The 24,861-nt window shown below is 37.4% G+C and overlaps 1 protein-coding gene across 15 annotated transcripts in view; it reads left to right on the top strand.

The window, feature by feature from the left end:
• RALGAPA1 (Ral GTPase activating protein catalytic subunit alpha 1) overlaps positions 1-24,861 on the top strand; it is a 135,814-nt gene that overhangs the window by 67,228 nt on the left and 43,725 nt on the right. For all 15 annotated transcript variants that reach the window (XM_074868316.1, XM_074868315.1, XM_074868304.1 and 12 more), the window contains 7 exons: positions 4,195-4,303; positions 11,100-11,210; positions 12,567-12,635; positions 13,724-13,858; positions 14,588-14,771; positions 21,666-22,530; positions 24,000-24,071. In XM_074868316.1, the coding sequence (XP_074724417.1) occupies positions 4,195-4,303; positions 11,100-11,210; positions 12,567-12,635; positions 13,724-13,858; positions 14,588-14,771; positions 21,666-22,530; positions 24,000-24,071 (1,545 nt within the window). The remainder of the gene's footprint in view (positions 1-4,194; positions 4,304-11,099; positions 11,211-12,566; positions 12,636-13,723; positions 13,859-14,587; positions 14,772-21,665; positions 22,531-23,999; positions 24,072-24,861) is intronic.

Here is a 24,861-nt window from a genome sequence, read left to right as displayed (position 1 = left end):
ACAGAAATAATCCAAGGTACATAAGCCTTTCTTTATGGTATGGAAAAGGACTAGAAAATACTGAGCATTAAACTGGGAATGACTGCTCTGATGCTTAAATCTAATCATCTTCATCAAATGCAGAACTTCAGAGAGGATAGTTACCAGTTTTCTTTGCTGTTTCTTAATTTGTTTAGGATTTTATTCCTCCTTACCCATACCCAGAGACTTTCAGTTATAGAATCCTACGTATGGGATTGGTACAGGAATCTCTAATGCCTACCAAGGAAGAGCACACTTGGGTGCCTTATGTATTCGGGTGGAGTTTTTATATATGCTTGACTAATATATTGTCACTTAACAAATGCAAAATACTAGAACTACATGCCTGAACATTGTTACTGGGAAGATCAACTCGTTGAACCTTAAAATGTTTTGCCCGAAAACCAAGGGCAGTTTTCATCAGCCCACTTACCTGTTCTTCACCTGAGCTGGTAATATCTCTCAACACGGGGAAAAGAAGGAATGTTTTGAGATCATTTTCATTTTATTTTTCATGTTATTTTACAAAACAGAATTCTAAAAAGCGTAACACTCTCCATTTTGCTTTTGAAAAAGGTGTTTTAAATCCAATTCGTTCAGAACATTATTACTGATCCTGTGGCACTGAAGCACACAGTGTTAGCATCTTCAGTTCTGGCAGTGTGGCTGGGAAGAGGAAAGGAACATTCTGCATGTCCCTATATCCTGTCTGGCTGTGAGGGTGTGTATGTAGAAGCAGAGGCACATGTGCATGCCCAAACTTTCCAAAAGCTGAGTTATGGTGCCCCCAAAATGCAAAGTTGGACTGTTGTGTGTAATAACATTTAAATTAAGATTAAAAAGTAATAGATTCCCAATGTCTCTTCGGGCTACCTGTGCCCCTCTCCTTCTTGTAGGAGACAGAAGGGTATGTGGGGATAATGGTGTTCCCACAGCTCCTGAAGCTTGACTGTCTTACTCCTCAGTGGCAGCTTATTCACTGTCTTTTCTGGTAGTAACTTCTCTGATACCCATCTGCTTCACAGCAGTACAGAGTTCACCTAGATTACTGTCAGAGGTCATATTTAGGATCTGCATAATGATTTTGCCATCAGCTCAGCCACCAGTAGAGGCTTAATTGTCTTTACAGTTTCCTAGGAGAGAGCTTAGATTTCTTGGGTCTTAGGTACATAGCTTTGTACATCTCTAGCAAGTCTGAGTCCTGTTACTGTTACCCAAGCTATAAATCTCTATTCCTTATCTCTTCCACAGAGGCTCAATGTTTTGTGTTTCATTGCATACTTGACCCAATTGAGCTTCAGGGAAGTCAGTTACCTGAAATGTTTTACTCTCAGATCTCAGTTTAATACCTGAATTTACTCTTAGATCTCAGATTAATACCTGTGTTATTCAAACAATGAGTCTGAAAAAGAAGTGATAGATTGATGAACTCAGTGTTCATCTCTTCTAATTCTGCTGTTAAGTCTGTGATTCTTTAATTACAACATTGTAGCCACATAACTACACAGTTTTTCAGAGACTACTCTGAATAATGATAACAAAACTGGTGTGCTTAGTAGAAACCTCACAGCGTCCTGGATGTTTTGCACATCAGTATGTCATCAGATATGGAATGGTTCTCAGTAGCATGAAGAAAACTTTAAATAGTAGCACAGACTTAGAGCTGTCTACTCTTCTATATGCCAAAGGTTTATTTTTGAGTTAGCTTACACAAACTCTACGTTTATTGTTAAAATCCGTGCTATGTTCTTATTTTCGTTTGTTCAAAAAGTATTGAAACACATACTGTGGAAATAGCAGAACACACTCAAAGGCTGGAGTGCGTTTAAAACATTTCTGGGAGTAGCTTGCCTAAATGGTCCTGAAAATTTTCTCAGAGAAAGTTACAAAAATTTTAGACTGTTGCAATACTTAACTAATTTTTAGTCAGGTTGGTTTTATGACCAGTATATAGGAGAATTCTTTTCTACTGGAAATTAAACTCTTCAGTGACTTCAGCACATAAGAAGATGTCTTATCATTTCCTTCCTTAATTGTGATTTAGACTCAGTACTCCCTTCAGCTTTTCTTCCATGAGCAGTATTTCCCAAAGCCGCTTATTATTTTTGTCACTTTTTTCCTAGACTCCCTCAATCTTGTCTTTATTCTTAAATTGTATTAATCAAACTGTAATGGAGGCAGTCTTGCAATTGAGATTTCAGTAGTAATGTACAAGACAGGGTGGTTTGACATCTTATTTACGCTATCACGTAGAATTAATTCCAAGATGTATTTTTGCTACCTGTTAGCAGTTTCATGAGTCTGTGTAGCCTTAAAATCCTTTTTCTACAGCGCAGGCATCATAGCCACTTCTGTTTCTCTTTCTATTCTAGCATATGATTTTTCCTTCTCACGGAATCATCTAGGTTGGAAAAGACCTTGAAGATCACCTAGTCCAACCATTAACCTAACATTGACAGTTCTCAACTACACCATTTCCCTCAGCGCTATGTCAACCCAACTCTTCAACACCTCCAGGGATGGGGATTCCACCACTGCCCTGGGCAGCCCATTCCAACACCTAACAACCTGTTCTGTAAAGAAATACTTCCTAATATCCAGTCTAAACCTTCCCTGGCGCAATTTGAGGCCATTCCCTCTTGTCCTATTGCTTGTTACTTGGTTAAAGAGACTCATCCCCAGCTCTCTGCAACCTCCTTTCAGGTAGTTGTAGAGGGTGATGAGGTCTCCCCTCAGTCTCCTCTTCTCCAGATTAAACAACCCCAGTTCCCTCAGCCGGTTCTCATAAGACCTGTGCTCCAGACCCTTCACCAGCTTCATTTTCCTTCTTTGGACACGCTCGAGTAATTCAATGTCCTTTTTGTAGTGAGGGGCCCAAAACTGAACACAGTAATCGAGGTGCGGCCTCACCAGTGCCGAGTACAGGGGTAAGATCACTTCCCTGTCCCTGCTGGCCATGCTATTTCTGATACAAGCCAGAATGCCATTGGCCTTCTTGGCCACCTGGGCACACTGCTGGCTCATGTTCAGCTGGCTGTCAATCAACACCCCCAGGTCCCTCTCTGACTGGCAGCTCTCCAGCCACTCCTCCCCAAGCCTGTAGCGCTGCTGGGGGTTGTTGTGGCCCAAGTGCAGCACCCGGCATTTGGCCTTATTGAAACTCCTACAGGCCTTAGCCCATCGCTCCAGCCTGTCCAGGTCTCTCTGCAGAGCTTCCCTACCCTCGAGCAGATCAACACTCCCACCCATCTGCAAACTTACTGAGGGTGCACTCGATCCCCTCGTCTAGGTCATCAATAAAGATGTTAAACAAGAGTGGCCCCAAAATGTAATACTTTGCAGTTCCCATGACCAGCTTTCATCTTGTCAATTTTGGATTGCTCTCCAATTTTATCCAGAGGATTTTGAATTCTGAAGTTGTTTCCAAAATATTTGCAGCCTGGGTTCTTGAAGATAATTACTAATGATTCAAAGATTGCTTGAGCTAGCTCCTTAACATTTCTGAACAAATTTAATCCATCTATGCTGATTTGAACGCATCTATCTAAATACTCTTTACCTTTACGCTTCTTTTCCATTTCCTGATTTTAAAAGAAGCAACAATAAAAGTTGAAATATTTAATCACAATATGTATACTGTCTCTAGCATTCATTAACCTGAATCTCAATTCTAATGAATATAGATTCATCCTTGTTTATTGTTAATCTAAAAATAAGTAAATATCTATGAATGAATAACGATCCTCTCTCTTGTCTCTGTTCCTGAAGCTCTAAATAAGCATGGGCAAACTCACATGTTAGGGAAGAGAAACCTCCCACAACAATTTTTACTTTGTCTTAAGAAAATATGTATGAATTTCCCATACATTGATTTCAGGTAGTATTTTTTAATCCGAAAAGCATATACAGGTGCAAGAGTTCTTGTTGTCTTTTGGATTTTTCGGTTGCTCAGAAGAGTGCTTCCTTTGTCCTTTCCTGTTCCTTCACCAGGGTACTTGGGATTTCTTGCTCATTTTTAGATAAGTTACAGCATTATAAACATTTTTGTGTAGCTCTTTTTAAAATATTAAAACCACATTTGTTAGACTTTAACAAGACATATCATGAATCATAAAAATTGCGTATTCTTATAGCATGTTTCTCAACAACTTGTCCTCCAACATTGTTTTACAGATGTGTTGCTCTTTGCAGCCTTGGTATTTGGGTCTGTGAGGAGCTAGTTCATGAATCACATCATCCTCAGATCAAGGAAGCACTGAATGTGATTTGTGTTTCTTTAAAGGTGAGAGATTAACATTTTTACCATGTATATTGCCTTTACATGTAAAGATACTTTGCCTTTTCAAAGTCATAATCACATTGTAGCATCCTTACTTCACAGTCTCATTTTCAATCCTTACAGAAGACTAAATTCAGTTTAGTTGGTGGATCTCTGAAGTCTATCAAAAAAGATCTTTACCCTTCTTTAAGGTTGGAGGAAATGGTGTGCTGGAAGATAAGATAGTGGATCCCTACCTTAATATATGTCATTAGCCACTTCACTCTAGCCTCTACCCTTTGGAGCATAATAGATTGTCCATCACCCCATCTTTCATTAATAATCCTTGCAATTCAGATTTTAGCAAAACCACTGCTGGTTTTGCCCAACTTTGTCCAGCTATACCCCTTCCCGCATGCTGGACCCAAGCTTCCAGCAGGGTTTTCTGCATCTATTTGTAACTAGATCTAGGAGCTTGTGGTGGATTAACCTTAATGGCCAAATTCTCACCCAGACGTTCACTCACCCCCCCCTTCTCAACAGGACAGGGGGAGAAAACAGGATGAAAAATCTTGTGGGTCAAGATAAAGACAGGGAGATTGCTTACCAGCTACCATCATGGGCAAAACAAATTGGACTTGGGGAAATTAATTTAATTTTAATTAAAATAATTTGAGCAGTGGGAAACAAAGACAAAATTTATAACACCACCTTTCCCTTACCTCCCGTTTTCTCAGCCTCAACTTCACTCCTTCATTCCCCACTCTGCTGCCTCCCCCTTCCCCCTCGCAAGTAGTGCAGAGGGGGTGGGGAATGAGGAGTTACAGTCAGTCCATAACAGTTCCTGTCTGTCACTCCTTCCTCCCTGTTCCAGTATGGGTCCTTCCACTGGCTGCAGTCCTTCAGGACAAGCCTGCTCCAATGTGGGCTGTCTGTGGACTGCAGTTCCCTCAGGAAATATCCAGTGCTGCAGTGTGGCGTACCCCACAGTGGGTATCTCCTCTGGCATGGTCTATTCCTGAGGCTGCAGAGAATCTGTGCTCCAGCACCTGGGGCACCTCCTCCCTCTCCTCTTCTAACTTTCCTGTTTGCCTGCTGTTTCTCATTCCTTTTTTTCTTCCTTCTCTGCCTGTGTGGCATTTTTGACCTTTCTTAAATATGTTTTCACAAAGGCACCACAGACTTGGCAGATGGGCTCAGCTGTGTCCTTTGGTGGGTCTGTTGCAGAGGTGGCTGGAACCTCCTGTCTGTCATGGGGCAGCCCCTAACCTCTTCTCACAGAGGCCCCCCTGTAGCCTCTCCATTACCAAAACCTTGCCATGTACACCCAAAACAGATCCATACAAAAACACTGGAGTACTGAAGTGTCAGAGTCTTTTCTTCAGCATTTGTGCCTCCTGTCTAGACTAGACATGGATGTCAAGGGAAGTAACATTCCTAACTGGCATCCTGGGTTCCCCAGCCCTGATTAATAGTACTCCTAAAGCCTCCATGATACTTTCTCCTGACACATTGTGAAAGGGAGAGGCCAGGGTAGAGAGGAAACTGGAAGGGATCCCAGGTTTGTGAGCCATCTGCCATCATATGCAAAAAGTCTGTCCCAAGCCAAGTTGCTGCCTTGTACTCTTTGGCTGCCAGACTGAGCAGAGCATCCAGTATAAGAGGGGGACGGGGAAGAAAGTGGTAAGGTGACAGATGCAAAGGACAAGCAGAAGTTTCCCAAAACTTCTTGTGCTTCTTGCTCACCTGCCCTCTTCTTGCTTCCACCAACCAGATCCCATTATCTCCATATCCTCACTACATTCTGTGCCTGTTCTCTTCTGAGTTTGAGAGCCATTGCGTTATGCAGTATTGCTTCTCAGCCCTGGCCAGATATTTAGAGAGAGATGTAGAGTACTTATGCGCACGCATGGAAGTACTAGAGCATGTTTGATTTCCTCTGGCAAAGTGCTTTTCTATGCTTATTCCAGGACATAACGTTCAGGCCAGTACCTGTTAGAAAAAATCTGAATGCAAAGACAGGTCAAGAGTTGTCTTCAAAGTTTATGTGAATACACTAGCTGTTGAAAGGGAATAATGAGAACCCTAGTTTTGGTGAGAAGTAAAGAGCATCTTTTTTGTGGCTATCATTAAAATTGATTTGCCATTTTTTTATGAAGCATGCTGCAACACTGGATAATTTTACAGATTTTCAGAAGGATTTAACTTTTCCTTTTTAATGGGTGTATGGGTTGGCCCTAGCTAGCAGCCAAACTCTCACCACTCGGTCACTTGCCCACCCCCAGCAGGAGTGGGGAGAACATAGGAAGAACAGCAGTGGGTCTCTGGCCCCTTCCCATGGAAGCGACCCCTGCAGCCCCCCACTACCAAAACCTTCCCACCTACAACCAATACAACGGTTCTGAAACTAATTTGTAAGATAAAACTTTACAGTCTCTGATAGTCACCATGCAGTTCTGTATAAACACCTTCACACTAAGTTCTTGAAATCTAGGATGATTTACTGGTTTGCTATTTGCTGTTTTGATTAAATCTGTTAAACATAGCTAGTATGCACTGTGATTCTCACCTGGAAATGCAACTTGCTCAGATACAGCTAGTTCATTGTGGTGCAATGCCCATAAGATGTTTCTGAATAGATGAAATTTTCTGATTTATTTTCAGAACGTTTATACATGTTATTTGTTTACGTTAAAATTCACTGAATTGTCTAGTCTTTCTGTATATACATGTTGACAAAAATTGGAGTGTACACCTGTTATACATGGCTTGTGTCAGATGTTGGGGACTAACTATTCTTTTCAGCAATGGGAATCTGAAACGTATCTTAGCAAATCAGCTGTTCACATCCTGTGAAGCAGGATTCGAGTCAATGTCTAAAATGGGTAGCTGCAGGGCTTTTAGTATTAGACTCTAAAATGCAATTTCCTGTTTTGCAAAATCACATTCATCCTTTGCAGCCTCACTAATACTCTCTTCCAGGGTTTTCCCCTTGTTTTTTAATATCCCTTAACTAGTGCATTTTATCAGGTTCCTGTGCAAGTTTGGTATTAGGCTAATGATGTTTTTATCTTCTGCAATTTATCAAAGTTTGAACTATTTTTAATCCTGACATTCACTGTGATTTCTCTTATTTTTCTTTGACGTATTTATTAAAGCAATTATTTGTATCTCATTTATATTAAACATAAATTCCTTCTTGAATAAGAAGACAAATATTTTTATATTTCTGCTTTGCTTTGCTTTGTCTTGGCAAAAGCATCCAGAGTATGTTGGCTTTTCTTCTGTTCTGAGCAGTGGTATACATTCACAATCAAGTTCAATCATGAAATGAAAAGTTCATAAATATATCATGGGAGAAACAAATTAGCTCTAATTTGTTACCTAAGCAATCCCCTGGTTTCCAAGTAGTCAGAAATGGATTATTTTCTTGTTTTCAGGAGAAATGAATGGATAGGGAGCTATAGTCCTAGTCTGACTACCTGAGAAGTACAACTGAGCAAATAACGTTGAATAGAAACGTTAGCAACAGTTATATGCCTATTTCTGAAATACAGAAGCATATTCAGAACTGCAGTCCAGCAGCTGGCTCTGAACATAGCTAGCACATCTCTCAGCAGTGTGGCGATACTGCTGTATCTGTGTTAACCTCTGCTGAAGTCTGACCATAAAGGATCCTAACCAGCCATCCAGATCCCTGCATCTCATGATTATATTATGCTCCTCACAAAAATACTGCAGGTACATCACAAAATTGTGTTGTACGGGCTTGGTTGAGTGAGTGTTAAACGTAGGTTATTTGCAAGCATAGACAAGGTTAAACTACTGATATAACATCCAGAAAGCAAAGGACCCATGCAAAGGTGAAAAATATGGTAAGACTAGCCTTCTGAGAAAAAACCCTGAGAGTTACGTACCAGGCAAAGTGCCAATTCATGGAAAGGTTTTTGGTTTTTTTTCCATTGAGCAACTTTTAAAAAATTATGTCCACAGTTACACTTCTAAATATAAAATCATATAAAAGTAGTGAATTCTTATTCTTTATAAACATACTAGCATTTTCCAGAGATTGAGAACGGCGGGTGAAATGTTTGTAGCATCGCACAGCTGCCTTCATGCCACCTCTGAAGGCTCTTGGAAAAGAAGTCAGAACAAAGCAGCTGGTTTGAAAGGGGTGAATTGTTCTGCTATCCAGCATAAACTCAGTGTAGCTGCTTGGGTTTAGGAAACTGTTTGTTCTAAAGTGTCCGTGCATTCTTTTGAAATGTGATATATTGACCATGCTGGGACCGGTTTCTGAAGTAGATGAAGGGTTTGATCTGTTTGGGCCAATCCCCATATTCTTGATCAAAACTTCCTACCCAGTGCTCTTCCCATGAATAAGACGTGAAAATCTGAGTGCACAAGATTTGAACTTTATTTGTATTCATTACTTTATACCCTTCAGTCATTCTGTTAAATTTATGTCTCCATTGACTTTTATACCCTTTCTTAAATTAAAAAAAAAATTTAAGAATTCTCTTCAACCAGAGAACAGATGGAGGTTAAATAACTTGCATAAACCATTTTAGAGCCCTATGATCCTCCTTAAAAAAAAGAAAAAATAATTTAAAAAAGATGATAATGCTCCCTGGTTTTAAGTAGTGAATGGCTGATTATTCAAAGATTCTGAAAAGTCTCCAGGCCTCTTTCACAGGTAATTTTTTCTTAAATTCAGTAACCTGTGTATTGCTTATTAAGCTGCTCAGGTTCATCCACCCCTTTTGTCCTCTCCAGTGACTTTGGGGTTTTCCTGCAAGCTTGTAAGGATGTTTCCCGCAATCTGGATTTGATCTCAACTTCTATAATAAAATTGTTATGCTTTCAATTTTATTTAATTTTTTTGTGGTTGTCAGCTGTGCTTGAACATTAGAATCTGTACCCTGCTTACTGTGCTCTTACAGTGTACTTTCACAGCACGGAGAGAGTCTGTCTCACGAAGGATAAAAGTGGTGTTCTTGTCATAAGCTCTGACAAGACTTGCAGACGTAAGATGTCTGCCATGTTTTAGTTAAAAGCCAACGATAACATTAAACTGTGTCCACTGAGAAACGGGGAAAGTCAGAGCAAGAATTAACTACCCTGTGTACTCTGGTTTCCGTCCCTGTGGCTGACTTATAAGAGCCATTTGTAGTCTTTCTTTATGCTTATATAGATACCACAAATAAAAAATGTTAATTAAAGCTTCATGTTCAATACTTTTGCTTATGCTTGTACCTTTTCAAGACCTTAAATGTAAAAATTGATAGCTTTGCTTTTATGAGAAGCTGGCCCAGGGCAGAATTTTCTTCCAGTGTATTTTCCACCTTTAAATTTTTGCCATTCAAAAATTTTATTCTGAAATCCTTAATATTCTGTTCATGCTCCATTTCCCAGGCATTTCAGATTTCTTAAAGCTTTTTTTTAAGGTTTGTGAGATATACCCTTCCCCGAAAGGTTAATAGAACTGGATTGATTAAGAAAACAGTCTAAGAAGCCAAGAAATTATATCTACATATTTTTGCAACATAATTATCCTTTTCTGAGTTCAGAGGTAGACTTAGCCACCTTGCAGCACACACCTGTGACAGCTTCACTGCTAAATAAAGTGAGGTTAATACATGCAAACTACTTTTTTATTCTTTTAATAATACAGGAATTCTGATGTCACTCATCTTCATTGGAGAAATAGAATAGGAATTTTCATTATTAAAGCATGAATTACCTAGTCATTTTCTGAGTGATTTGAAATTCATCAGTATTATGATTTGGAATACTTGTTTTCAGTAAAGACAGTATTTTCTTGAGTAAAAACATTTTTGAAATCCTTTCCTTGGGGCTGTTGAATGTTATTTTTTCTTCTGTGTGGTTTGTGCTGTCTTCTGAAGTCTGTGTTTTGCTCAGATTTTTTTTTAGCTCAGCTTTGTAGGATTTTCATGTCCTAGATGAATAAAATTCACGTAAAATTGATTTTGTGCTTGTTGTTTGGTGCACAGCTTAATGTTTTAAGGCAAGTGCAATGAAGGAAGAAGCCTCAGTTACATGTTCTATGCATTAATAATTTAAGGAAACATATTGCTGTCTCTTCGTTTCTTTGTTTTCCCACTTAGTGTAGGGCAGTGTGTGCATCCACTCCCAAGGCTGGGGACTAATTGTACGAATACATTCACTTTTGCCTTGACCAACAGAGTAACTTAAATATTTTAGAAAGTGTTGAAGGCAGGCTCCAGTGCAGCAATGTTCTCCTGCCTTTAAAAGAAAACAGAGAAAAGAGGAGTTAAGCACAGGAACTGAGGTACATTCATTTCCATTCAGACAAGCGCTGTACAGAAGCAGTCACCAACAAATACAGAACAGTCAGTCTCACTATTAGTTCTGTGTTTTGCATTCTGGATACAGGGCTGTTCATCTGCCTTGGTTCTCAACAAAGACCTCTGATTTCAGAATGAGATCCTTATTTTTTTGCAGTGATGCATTAATAAACATTAAGGTAATAAGAAATGAGTTTGTTCTTTCTGGCTTCATGATACGGTACTAACTGATCTGAAATTAATAAGGAGACTCCTCTCCCCTTTCCCTTATTCCATGCAACTCCCTGATGGTCTGTCCCAAAACTTTGATGTTAGTTGCTAACATTTGGTTACGACCATAAAATAATTCCTTTTAAATTTTGTAAAATTTAGTTCTGTTCCTCCAACAAATGGGTACATAAGGAATTACATGTATAAAACCGTCACCTTACCACCTAACCTACTGTTATGTGAAATGTAGTCATCGTTACTGTTCTGTGTTTCTTTTCTAGTTTCCAAATAAAACAGTAGCCCAAGTTGCATGCAGTATGCTGAACATGCTGATACATTATGTACATAGACTTCAAGTGTATCAAGCTGATTCACCTTTAAGAATTATTCAAGTAAGTAATTTTTAAAAATTTGAAAATTTTAATTCTTTTAAATGTAACAGTAAAATGATTTCAGAAATTAAAATACCAGAGTATTGACAAGTATATTTCACAAAATGTTAAATTAGTAGAAACATTATCTTACTGATCATTAATTGTGTGGGTTCGTGTTGCATGCACTTGCTGACTCCAATATTAACATGTAAAATGGCTGTGTCATGCTTATTTTTTCTCCAATACAACTGTGTCATTATTTACATGAGAATATTGTCAATAAAGTGCAATTTTTTTTTAACATTAAATATATTCAAATATGTTTTAGTGAGAAAGTGATTACTTAAAATACAGATCTACAATTGTATTTTGCATATCCATATGCAAAACACTTTGCATTAAAGTGTTTCAGTATAAAGCAAAAATAACTATTTTGAATACACTTTAAATAACAGTGAAGTAGACTATGGCCTCTGTGAGTCTGAACCACAGAGAAAAGATAGAGGTCTCCCAGGTAACCAGAAAGGGAATTATGCGGAAGCTTCTTAAGAGGTGTAGCAAGTATTTCTCTGCTCCTCTGCAGTCATATTGTTGATTAAGTAGAGGTAGGGTGTTTACAAATTCTTGTAGTTCTAAGAAATAACAGAGCTCACATAGCCCTGTGCCCAAACCCACGTCAGGCTCCTTCATGCACCCTACAAGTATGTTGAATCGAGGTCTCTTCCTGCCTGAATATTTCGAGTAGCTGTGTAATTTCATTGTCCCTAATGCACCTACGTCAGTCAAACAGAATGTGTTCCTTCATTGTCTTCTGCAAAATTCAATTAAAAGGATTTTATTTTTTAAAAAAAGTGGCAAGGAATACTGTAATTTGTCTCAAATTTAATAGAATTTAACCGTGAATTGGGATTGTTCAGCCTGGAGAAGGGAAGGCTCTGGGGAGACCTTAGAGTGGCTTTCCAGTACTTAAAGGGGGCCTACAGGGAAGATGGTAGGGACTTTTTGTCAGGGAGTGTAGTGACAGGACAAGGGGTAACAGTTTAAAACTGAAAGAGGGTAGATTTAGATTATCATAAGGAAGAAATTCTTTACTGTGAGTGTGGTGAGGCACTGGAACAGGTTGCCCAGAGAAGCTGTGGCTGCCCCCTCCCTGGAAGTGTTCAAGGCCAGGTTGGACAGGGCTGTGAGCAACCTGGTCTAGTGGAAGGTGTCCCTGCCTGTGGCAGGGGGGTTGGAACCAGATGATCTTTAAAATCCAAACCATTCTATGATTCTGTGATCTAGTATTGTGTCACATTTACCTGCTTAAAATTTTATTTTAAACTTAAATATTTAAATTGTATCTTTAAAGAAACTATGCTATATTTTCCCTAGATTCTGATAGCAACTATTACCCATCTGCTACCCAGTACAGAAGCTTCCTCTTACGAACAGGACAAGAGGGTAAACATTTTTCATTTCTTTTTAATGTGTCAATTTAATTAGAAAGATGTGTGACCTAGCATTGTTACAAAATTTAAGCTGTGCCTTAAAGTAGGGATTCAGCTCTTTAAGTATAATACAGTATAGTCTTCTCAAATATATAAAAAATTGGCTCACCTAGTTTGACAAACATAGTCCTAATGGGTTTCTTAAAAATTGATTTAGTATAAAAATACTCAGGGCCCTTCATCATTAGGTTTATTATATAGTGCCTCTGAGAGACAAACTTGTAATGTATTGTGTGAAATGAGTATGATGCTTATATGTCATTTATTAGTAAATCAGTTAAGTGGATTTTCTTTGAAGGACTTTTACTTAACTTGGGAAATACTTTAGAGAATCTTGCAGCCATCTATCCAAATTGTTTCCTTATTCACAGCTAAGTTTCAAAAATTAAAAATAATTATTTGAAGCCGATGAGGTAGTAATAATTTGGTGTGTATGTATGTCTTAATCTAATTCTGTTCTCCAGTCTTTAAAAACATCCCCTAGAGGGAGTTGGTTCTTTTGCCGAGTAGCCTACAATACAGAAAGCAGTTGGATTTCTTTCAGGTGATACCTGGTGCTGCATAGCATTATTGACATGTTGTGAAAGAAATTCTATGTTATTTGTAAAACATTAAATGCAGCTGAAATAATTCAGTTCCGTGTAATCCTTGATCCACTTTACAGTGAGATTTATGTGCAGAACAGTGCAGCAGCCTTAATTTGTACCTATGTAATCTGTCATTTTAAAAACAGCACCCTACAAATCAATTTTTAGAATCATGGGTATCCTTTTAAGCACTGTCTCTGCTCTCATACTTACTATGATGAGAAACTAATGTATGGATGGTCTTTGTGAAATATCTCAGTAGCCAAAGTTTTTACCGATGCTGTAAGTTTTGAAGATACAGTGGCTTTTAAACAAGTGTGTCCTGCCATTACAGCAGAAGGTTGACTCCACTGAACTGGAAAAAGAAAATAAAACAGAGACGTAAAATACAGTGGTAAATGTAAAGTAGCAGGTGCTGGTTTAATTGATTTGTAATTGAAAGTGTTTGTTCCAGTTGGTGGTTTCTTTACTTCTGTGCTTATTGGATTGGATAATGGCCTTGCCATTAAAGACCTTGCTGCAGCCTCTTCACACTACAGGAGCAGAAAATGATAAGACTGAAAGATCCGTTCTTAATTGTATATATAAGGTACATGTTTCTTTACTCTGTAAATGAGAATTTCCATGTATGGAGCTAGTGTCAGTTTTCATGGAAATGAAGACAGAAGTTTTCTGTGAGCTGACCTCCATTCTATGGCTGTGGAGGGCTGTCTTAGTTCTTGTATGGTTTACTGTAACTGCTTGATCTTTGGTATATTTGGAATTGTTGATTTTGTTTTACATTTTGTGATGTTTAACCAAGTTCTTTTTTGTATGTCATATCAATAGCAGACACTTGTGTTGTAGAAGACCAGCTATACATTTAAGACAGGAGGATGTAGCTTTTATATTCCAAGCAATTTTATTTAGCAATAAACAAAGTAAAAAGCACTAAGTTATAATTACTGTCTTTAGGGACACAGAACAAAGATAGCAAGGGAAGGGGATTAAAACATCCAGCAGCTTAGACCTAGCATATGTAATTAAAGAAGATAGGAGATCTAAAAATAAAGGTATCTTGGTGATTTGTTGTAAGTTTTAGGTTTTGTTTCTTTATTGTTAAATTCCACTTCAGTGTAGACACTGTTTTAACAATTTTCTTTGCAGACCAGGGTTTATTTCTGTAAACATTAAGCATCTAAAAAATTTTCAACATTTTGTCCTGCCTACCTGGTTCTAGCAAATCAATTAAAAAATGGAAATAAAAATAAACGTTACTGAAATTTCTACTTGATAGTTTTATAAGAAATAATGTCATGAAATTCTGTTTTTGTTCTAGGTTCTGCATGGGTGTGTCTATGGGTCTCAGTGTTTTAGCAACCCTAAATATTTTCCTCTAAGCCTTTCTGATTTGGCATGTGTGGATTATGATCCTTTTATGCATTTAGAAAGCCTGAAGGAACCAGAACCACTGCATTCTCCAGACTCAGAGAGGTCTTCTAAACTTCAGCCAGTCACTGAAGGTTTGTCAAATTGCCTAAATACATTTTCTTTCAAAAAAGTTTTATCTTGGTTTCCAGTATTGAAGTGTTGGCCTAAAGCATAAGTTTTAAATTATACCTAGACACTAGGTAGGAACCATTAGTATGGAATGAGCTAACATAATTTTGAGCAATTACTGTTTGATTAACTGAAATAAGTATCTTCTGAACAACATAAAGATCAATTTGATATGGATTCTTCTGTGCTCTGTGTATCATCAAAAAGTGTTAAGTACTGTAACATGGATAAGTGTTGCTTTTCATTTTACTTTCAGTAAATGAATTTTTTTTTAATTTTACTCCTTTTTCTAAGAATATTTTAGATTTTTTTTCCTGTCTGAGCTTGCAGTATTGAAAGCTTTCTGTGAATTTTTTTAGCCTATCATAATTTGTTGTCAATCTGTTTACACTGTTTAAAACCACAGAGTTATCTAAAAAGAGAGAAATTTTCTCTCATCTGCTTAGAACCTTATCAGACCCGGGAATTAGCATTTTCTTCAGAACTCAAAAATAAAGGATCAAAAAACTAAGCTACAGAGGAGTAGCATGTATTATGCAGTGTATCTAGTAAATATCAAATGGCTATACTGGGAAGAAAATTGAAAAAGATGAGATTAATACTGATACCAGAAACTCTGTGTAGTGCTATTCTCCCTCCATATTAAGTTGTTCCATTTAGGCTTCCTTAAAGGTATTAAGAACCAGATAAATGCAGCAGCTCTTTGTAGCAGCTGTGTGCTAACAGCAGGTGATTTTGTGGTCTGTAGTGACTACGTGCTGTTTTTTATGTAGAGAAAATGGCTAATCATTGTGCCCTTGTCTAAGGCATGCTTCATCATCCTCAAGTACTTTTTTGGCCAAAGAATTCTAAACATAGAGCTGTCCCCTAATAAGCTCAGTATTGGATTGAACAAGTCTGATTTGAGAACTGTTGGCAGGAGGAGCTGTAATTATTAAATTTACTGAAGAATGAAGCAAGGTACTATAGTTGGCTTTTTGTCAAATGGCTGTGGTCTTATTAGTAAAAAGTAATCATCTGCTGGGTCAGAATGAAAGAGGCTTCGAAGGATTCATTCTGTCCTAATTACAGTCTCACCTATACATATTATGTAAAGCTAATATTTAAAGCATTTGCCAAAATTAACTTCCACTGCATGTTCTATTACAGTGTAGTGAATTGTAGTAGCTTTTTATTCCTGGCATCTTTTGTATTCTGTAATAATCTGTAATTATGGGTTAGCAGCAAATGCTGTGTGGCTTTTTTAATCTGGCAATCTGAAAAGACAACCCTGAATAGATTTCTCTTTAAATGAATGTAGTTGCACAAAGCCTTAGCATCGATATCTTCATTTTGCATTTCCGTACGTGATCTGTTCTTTTATGATTTCTTGTTAAATTTCTAAATAAAAGTAATTTCAGATGTTCCTTTTATCTCTCCAGATAAATTAAGGAAGCCCCATATGTTTTTAAAGTTTCAAGGCTCTGGAATTGTAAGTCTGATCGTGAAATTTAATTGGCAAACTACAGCATTATAATGCAACCCTGGTCTTGCAACCTTGGCACTTTTAGTCCACATTGCCAGGCAGAGAATAAAATTGGCAGTGCTTAACCGATCACACAGCATCTGTTCTCCCTGGCATTGTTGGAGTGAGAGGAGTAAAGTTAGTGGATAACAACCAGTCTGGGACTCGATCAAGACAGTGGGTCAATTAGTACAAGCTAACAGCAGAGCAGTATGCCAGTGGGTCAACCTCTTTTTTTAGTAGAGTGAAAGTGTTATGATATCTTTTTTGAAGGAGTGGAAATGGACAGGATGGCAGTTGTAGGGTAATCAGGGAAGTTCTACAAAGACAGAGTGGGGATTACTAGACTCTTTCCTTAGGTCACAAGCAAAGCTCAAAGTACTGAAATGCCAGAATTCTTACAACAGGGTGCTTTTGATCAGTTTAATGATGTGACTGACATACCCTGTAATACCTCCCATTGTTCAAGGTCAGATCCATCACAATTTTTATGGACACTTAGCCCCAGTATGATGTGGTATGAGACTATGAAGATATGGGACTTTCAGTGATACAGGTGTGTAGCAGGGACAGGATCTATTGAGAGGCTGGAATAAGCCCTGCAGTAAATGGCAGGGCAAAGATCTGTTAAATCCTCTGGAAACAGGTGATGCAGGGAGAGAAAAGAGCTGTTCACCTCTCTGTTTCAGTAACCTTCCAAGTGCCATCTCTCCCAAGGAATCTGTTATACCTAGGATTATCTGTGAAATTGTCATTGTCCTCCTTTCTGTAGGTTTCCAGTAAAGTGGTAGATTGCAGTTATTAAGATACACAAAGAATAATTTTGAAATTAAGTGTTAAGTACATTAGAGTGTTATGTTTAAACCAGAATGAACTTCTAGCAGCTGACAATAAAGACATTAGTAGGAAGCTTTTCTTGCATCATCAGAACTTGCAGGCAGCAAGTCTGTGATGATTTCATGTATCTAAGGAATCACAGGGCTTCTCTACATGGAAGGCTGATGAACTGTTCCTCTAGCTAGTATCAACAGCTTCCTCCACCTACAGTACAGGCATACAAGTGTTGCCTGTGCTAATTAACTGCACCTAACTAGCCTGGATTCAGCATACCCTGACAGAGGTATGCTTTCCCCAAGGGCAGTATAGCATTATAGTCATTTGCTGTACAGTTTAGATGTGCAAAAGCTAACTTGGACTGCATTGTGCTATGATCTGCTTACCTGCTTCTGATCTTTTGCTTGTCATTACAGGACCATAAATATTTATGAGCGAGAATTAAAATGGAACCTCTCCTTCAGAACTTCTTCGTTGTTTGTGTTAAATGATGCAAGCACTTAGTAAAAAGTAAAATTGAGCGTTTGTGACCCTTGTATTGACAGGGAAGCTGGTTACATGAAAATATGTAGCATTAAACAAAAAGTGCTATACATCTTCTAATGTTAATAAATAGCAAAATCAGACTATTGAATAGAGTCTAGTCATAAGGAATTAATATTTAATGGGATTTTTTTAGCAATTATAGGCAAAAACATTTTGAAACCTGTTCTTCATAGATCACAGATCTGTTAGAGGTAGTTGTGATTGGAAGGTAGTAGTTATATTTCATAGATACAGGAGTCTATCAATTATTGATTTCATGGATTTTCCCCCATTTGGCATATTTCTCCAAATGTATTTTAAACTCTTCTGCATAGATCAATCATTTTTCCTAATATGTTTCAATTTCTGAAGAAAGTTTCTCCCATCTGATGTTTAGTCTTTTATTTAAAAAATAGAAATGTAAAGTACTTTTAAGGCTTTGCTGTTTGCCTTTTTACTGAAAGGAGACAAAAAATACACTTTTTAAAAAACACTTTATACATGGTACATCCAGATTAGCACAGTTTGTGTTTTGTGAGAGATGCTCTAGAGGTGGATTCTCTGTAACCACATGTCTCTATACCTGAAGTTTAAAATTAGAAAGGAGTGAGACTTCCTTAAGCTGATGTAAAATGCAGGTAGCTAAGCTAAACTGAACTCTCTTAGGCTGCCTCTAAATATAATGGAGAAAGAGAAGTGTTTCCAGAGACTGATTCATCCCATTTCTCCAATGTGGGCTTCTAACTGAGATGAATCAGTCTGTACAGGTGCATCGTTCTTTAGATAGCTAAAAGGGTGAGGAGAGTTAAATTTTACCCTCAATCATTACTTTTTCCTTCTACTACATAACTGTAGTTGTCTAGATGCTTTTCAGCCAAAGTTGAATTATAAAGAGTTAACAACACATCTTAAGGAAATTCAGGAATCCTCCATTCATGCCACTGATACAAATTAGTGGTGATGGACCTTCAGCCTTTCCACAAAAGAGGTGATTTCAGGGACTGAGAAAAATAAGCAATATAACATGTTTCTAGTAAATTACCAAGTGATCATGTGCACATATGAATTACATTGCTCAAGCAAAAGACTGTGCCATTGTAAAGAGAGCAGAGATGTGTTCACTGAGGAAGACAAGTTGGCAAAGCAGCCAGCTAGACTGCTTTAATGTGTAATGATGTGACTTGGTTTGTAGAATTTGTGGTAAAGCTGTGATGGCTTGTGTTACTGCATATTTTGATCTACCCTCCAGAAACAAAGAGCATGGTTTAGATACTCATTTTAAGAATTCTAACATATTGAATGTCCAGTTGTTCCTGATTGAGGAGATGTGCTTCTAGGAACACATTATAAGCTGCAAATTTAATTTAAAATTCTTATATTTCAAAAAGCATTACTGGGTTTGGATTTATTTTTTTTTTTGCAAAGGGAAACCATCACCAAAAACTGATTTGCTGTGTGACAAAAATGTTTCAAGGTTGCTTTATTTCATTTCAACATAACAGGTTACATCTTACAGCTTACTTTTCACTATGCTTCTCTTAATACTTCTGATTTGAGTTTTCTGTCTCATTTTTAGATCAACAATACTGTATTCTAAGAGAAAACTCTGTTCTCATGTTATAAAAGAGACGATGGCAGATCTATATGCCAATTCTTTAATTTTTTATTTTAATTCAAGAGCAAAATTTTCAGAGAAAGACTGTGGTAGGACTTGGAATGGACTTTCCAAATTTAAATTCGATGTTCCACTCTTTGTTTCACTGTATCACCTTTCTTTTCCGTATGTCCCTTAAGCTCCTAAGGGAGTAAATTAATGCACAGGCACAATACAGCCATGGTCAGGTTTGAGATCGTCAGATCACAAAACAGTAATAGTAATAACTTACATGCTTACAGGTCCCTCTCATTTCTTCATGTTTTTCAGCAGAACTTAACTGAAGGCATTTAACCTATGCAGTGTGAGGCTTCAGGTAGCTGGGAAGCTCACACATTTTTGCTTCTAGGAACCTGAGAATATTACCTTATTTACCTGTGCAGTGCCAAGTACTGAACACTTGGCATAAATATTCTGACAGAAATGAGCCAGCCTCTGCATTGTCCAGGTGCTGGTTACTACTGCACTGATCAGCATCCAACTTATTTTCTCTTCGTCTTGTATAAACTTGCTTACGGTTCCGTCTTATATTTCAGCAGATGGCACTATAACTTAATTTCCTTGTATGCTGTCAATGTCTGGGCATTTAATTCAGCTTCACTGAATGTTCTTGTGTTTGTAAATTTTACCTCAAGAAGGTTATAGATAATAAAAATATAATATCTAATTTGTTTATATTAGTTTTCAAGGCCTTAATTCATTAAAATATTTGAGTTTATCTGAGTTTCAGAACACTGTAAAAATTAAATTGTTTTGCCAACAATTAACTGGATGAAATCTTTCCCTTTTGCAGTTCAGATCTAGTGCTCCATAAATGTAGGGAAGAGCTAGAATCCCAAATGTTTCTTAGATGCTTTACCCAAACCTTGTGGAGAAAAAAAAGGCACATATATACTAATTGTTGATTTTTGCAGTTGCAGAATGCATCCAGTGCTTCAGAAACTAAAGATCTATCATGACAGTCAGTATACGTTAGAGATTTGCTTTTATTTTTCCACTTAAACTAATTAAGACACCTTCAACTGCAAAGAGAAATTTGTTTATTAAACATTAGTTTTTATTGTGTATAAATACACAATATAAAGGGAAATGAGTTAATTATAGCATACTTACATGTCCAAGAGGTTACATTTTCTCAGTAAATACTGAATGAGAAAGTAATATGGTTCAGAACATTCTAATTTGATGGATTTTTGGTGAGAAAGAAGGTGAGAAGTGTTTGCAGCAGTTTTCAGTGTTTAATATAGGTTAAAATATATGGTGTAATCCTGATGAGTACAGTCTTGGTTTATCTTCCCCTTGTAAACTCCAAATTCAGGGCATCCAGGTCCTGTTACAAGACAGAGAGGCTGCAGAAATATGTGCTTTGCCATATTGATCCTGTTTTCTGCCTGTGATCTTCTATAGTGTAATACTTCTGTGTATAGATTCTTCAGCGGATACCCTGAGCCAGTTGAGAGTTGCTTTGACTAGCTCTGTACTTCATGGATAATGTAGAGTGGGTTTGATAGAAGAATCCAATAACAATAAAGTACTGGGTGAGCAGGGTGTGGTATAAACATTAAGAAATTCCTTTTGTGAATTTAGATAACATTGCATGCAAGTGGAAGGTGTGCAACAAAGAAGGAGGTGGCAAAACCATCTTGAAATACCAGTGCATCTCACAAGATGAATTTCATGTAAGATAGGCACAGTTAACTTCTCTTTCTCCCTCCAAGTTTTTCCAGCCTGAAACTTCTTAAAATGCAGTTGGGGCATGAGATTTGTTCTTTGTAAATTTTGCTACTGTTAGATTTTGTTCAGTATAAATAGCCCAGTCTTTGATTTGGTGCTTTAAAATCATCCAGTATTATTCTCAACCTAACCTACAGCTATATGCTCCCTGGGGAAATTAAGATGGATTAGAGGTTTTGTGCATCTATGTTCCTTTGTTTTTCACAATGTAATGATGTGTATAAATACAAAAATCCATTGCAGTTGGAAATGGACTTCTTACAACACAATTATGATCTCTACTTCATCAGGAATTTAAGATTTATTTTCACTAGATTAAGAAATTGTGTGTTTTAGAAGGACCATGCTGATTGCAAAGCTGTGGTAAAGGAGATATGGTGGGCCGTAAAACAATGAAGATAATTCTTTAACTAGCTTATGATTTTTCATGCTACTTGTATATGAGAACAGTGTTCATCAAAATACATATTTTCCATTACTGAGTTGAATGTATCCTGACCTTGCAGTGCTTATACTCTATTTAAAAGTGGAGACCAAAAGAAATGCATAAATCTCAGTGTTGTTTTCTGAACTTTTCTTTTAAAACCTGTGTTCTTTCTCTCACAGTGAAAACTCACATGCAACAAGGATTAATTTCTGTTGCTGCTCGTACTGTGATAACACATCTAGTCAACCACTTAGGCCACTATCCTATGAGTGGAGGTCCTGCTATGCTAACCAGTCAAGTGTGTGAAAACAATGACAATCCATATAGTGAAAGTCCTGAACTTTCTCCTGAACTTTTTGAGAATCCAAACCTTCAATTCTTTGTGTTAAACAATACTTCCCTGGTGTCTTGCATACAAATCCAAGCAGAAGACAATATGCCTGGGGGAGGACTGTCTGCTGGACTTGCATCTGCTAATTCAAATGTTAGAATTATAGTGCGTGATCTATCTGGCAAATACTCATGGGATTCAGCCATTTTGTATGGACCATCATCTTTATGTGGATCTTCACAACAAACTTCTTTTGCACTTTCATTATCTCAACAAGATAAACCAGAAGATGCTCTTTCGTCTTTTGAGCATGTGGAGGATGTATCTGGAAGGGATGGAATTACACTCCAAGTAAAAAGGAAATTTAGAGACACTGTGCCAACATGGGATACAATCAGGGATGAAGAAGATGCCCTTGATGAGCTCCTGCAGTATTTAGGTGTTACAAGCCCTGAATGCTTACAGAGAACTGGTGTCTCACTCAACATTCCTGCTCCTCAACCAGTCTGCATCTCAGAGAAGCAGGAGAATGATGTCATCAATGCAATTCTGAAACAGCACACAGAAGAGAGGGAGTTTGTTGAAAAGCATTTCAATGATTTAAATATGAGGGCTATGGAGCAGGATGAGCCAACCTCACAAAAGCCTCAGTCAGCGTTTTACTACTGCAGATTGCTTCTCAGTATACTGGGAATGAATTCTTGGGATAAAAGGTAAAAAGAAAAGACTCCTAGTTTAAGAACTTTCTTTTAAGGAATTGTGCTATTCTTACTGTGTAATAATAGCTGATCATAGAGTGGGTTAAGCCAAAAATACTCCAGGCCAGCCAACAAAAGAGGAGAGGGGATGTGCAACTAAGGGGAAAATGGCAGTTTTGTTCTGCATTTCAACCTGTCATTTAGAGAGACAGAAAGGACGAACCTGTTGCTCTTATTGCTATTTATATTCTTTCCTTAGAACAGTGTTGGAAGGTGAATTGAAGGAGTGATATCTTTTCTATCCCTTCACCAACTGTACTGAGGGGTACTACCATGGGTAAAGAAGGCATCTTTTTTGCTTTCTTTGCTTGCCATATATGTTCCTGCAAAAATCATTACCTTTCTTATGCCAGAATGAGTCTCTGAAAGTGTCATATTCTCAGCTATTGTATTGCTGGACAGTGTCCTGCTGCTTTACCTGCTAAGAGCATGCTTGCATTGCATCTGTGTTAGCTAACGAGAAAGATGCGTACCCTACTATTTATTTATTATTTATTATTATTATTTACAAAAGTAATGTCTCTGTTTACATTATTGTTTTCGTGTGGGTATAGATAGGTGTATGCGTATACATGTAGGTGCGTACAAATATTAGCATCCTAGAATTTAAGGGTCTTTCTGAAATCTTTTCCATAAGCTGCCAAGTTCCATATTAAAGGCATTAAAATATTTTCTTACTATGAAGGGAAATGTATATTCTGTAAAGCAAAAATAATCTATGTCACTGAGATATCACTGGAATCAGACAAAATTTTGGTGTTGTAACCCTTCTTATTTGGGTCTTTAATTCCTCAAGGCAGTCTGGTTTTGAAAAGTACTGCTCTTAAACTCATTCCACTGTGTTTTGTGGGAAATATCTTCAGCACAGTTTAAAAGAAATGAAAAGTGCCTTTCTTGCTCTAACATTTGTTTTGTTTTTTCTTTAAATTGTTACAGCTGGCTGAGTGACTAGTGAGCTATGTTCTGCTCTCTTCTGCAATTCAGAATAGCAAAACCTCTGTGTTTAATGCACTAACTCCTTAGGACAGTAGATTATGGGAGTGTCTTTTGTCACTAAGCATATATATATTATGGTCTAGTAAAGTGTGCAGCTTATATATGTGTCAAAGGGAGTTCTGTCTGTTCTTCTGTAGAGAAGAGATTGATCGCAGATGGATCCAATAGGTTGACGGAAGAAAGTAGAAAGAAGCAAAGGTTGTACTCAGGGCTATAGTGGATATAGAAGATTTCCTGGAGTAAAAAAAATTACTTGTATATTTTTTTAAAAATATATTAATGTTTTAGATAAGAAAGAACTATTGAAAAGGCAGAAGCATTTGTTGACTGTTCTTGAATGGACCTGGAGATGTTCTTGTACCCTTCTTGTACTGTTCTGTATCCATCAGTGAACAGGTGATAAAAGAGTTACAAATTTCTCTATTTAGAAGGAGCTTTCATCTCCTGAAGAAAAATGAGAAGTTACTTCGAGAACTCAGAAATTTGGACTCAAGACAATGGTAAATTCTTTTAATGGCCACCTACTTATTTAATGTACTTGTACTTAAATGGCTCTAATTGCTTGGATATGAGAGTTGAACTCATTTTTAAAATAGTTTTGTAAATTATTCATATATTTTGCACTATAGTGTAGTTATTGGTGTTATATTGAAGCTACATTGGTGTTATTTGTAAACAGAAACTCTACAAGTAGAACATCATGAGATAGAACAAACTTCAAAATAACTTAAAATTATGAACATTTGTATGCATTACATGGAATAGTTTTAAAACTTTGATATATCAAAGTCTTCACATTTTAAGCTTCAACTAATTGTTTAGTTGTTTTCCAGTGATGTTAGTATTTGAAGACATGGAATTCTAGTTGGAGTTGTAGCACAGAATTAAAAACTTTGATTTGTTTTGTAGAAGTTGAAATAAAACCCAGTGGAGGTTTTAGAAGTGTGAGAAACCACCTTCAGTTGCTCCAGTGTCTAACAGCAAGGTGTGAATGGAAGATATTGTACTTAAAGATTCTTCATTCAGTTGCATAAGCTGCATTTGCCACAGCATTCACAAGGCACTGTTGTTAATGGGCAGTGCAGTGTCGATAAATGTGTTACTGGTTTTGCTCATTTCAGAAGCCCAGCAATTGGTACTGCCAGCACTATCCTACATCTTAGAAGTGATGGAATGGGTAAATGCTGTTCACGTATAGCAAAACTTTAGGCTCTAGAGAAGACCAGACTAGAAAAGACAGAACATGAATATGGAAATATAGAAGGTATTCAAAAAGAAGCTATATAGTTG

The sequence above is a fragment of the Strix uralensis genome, chromosome 4 (genome assembly GCF_047716275.1).
Source record: "Strix uralensis isolate ZFMK-TIS-50842 chromosome 4, bStrUra1, whole genome shotgun sequence".
Taxonomy (NCBI): domain Eukaryota; kingdom Metazoa; phylum Chordata; class Aves; order Strigiformes; family Strigidae; genus Strix; species Strix uralensis.
The sequence above is the reverse complement of the archived record's forward strand: the minus strand, read 5'-3'. Positions and strand labels throughout refer to the sequence as shown.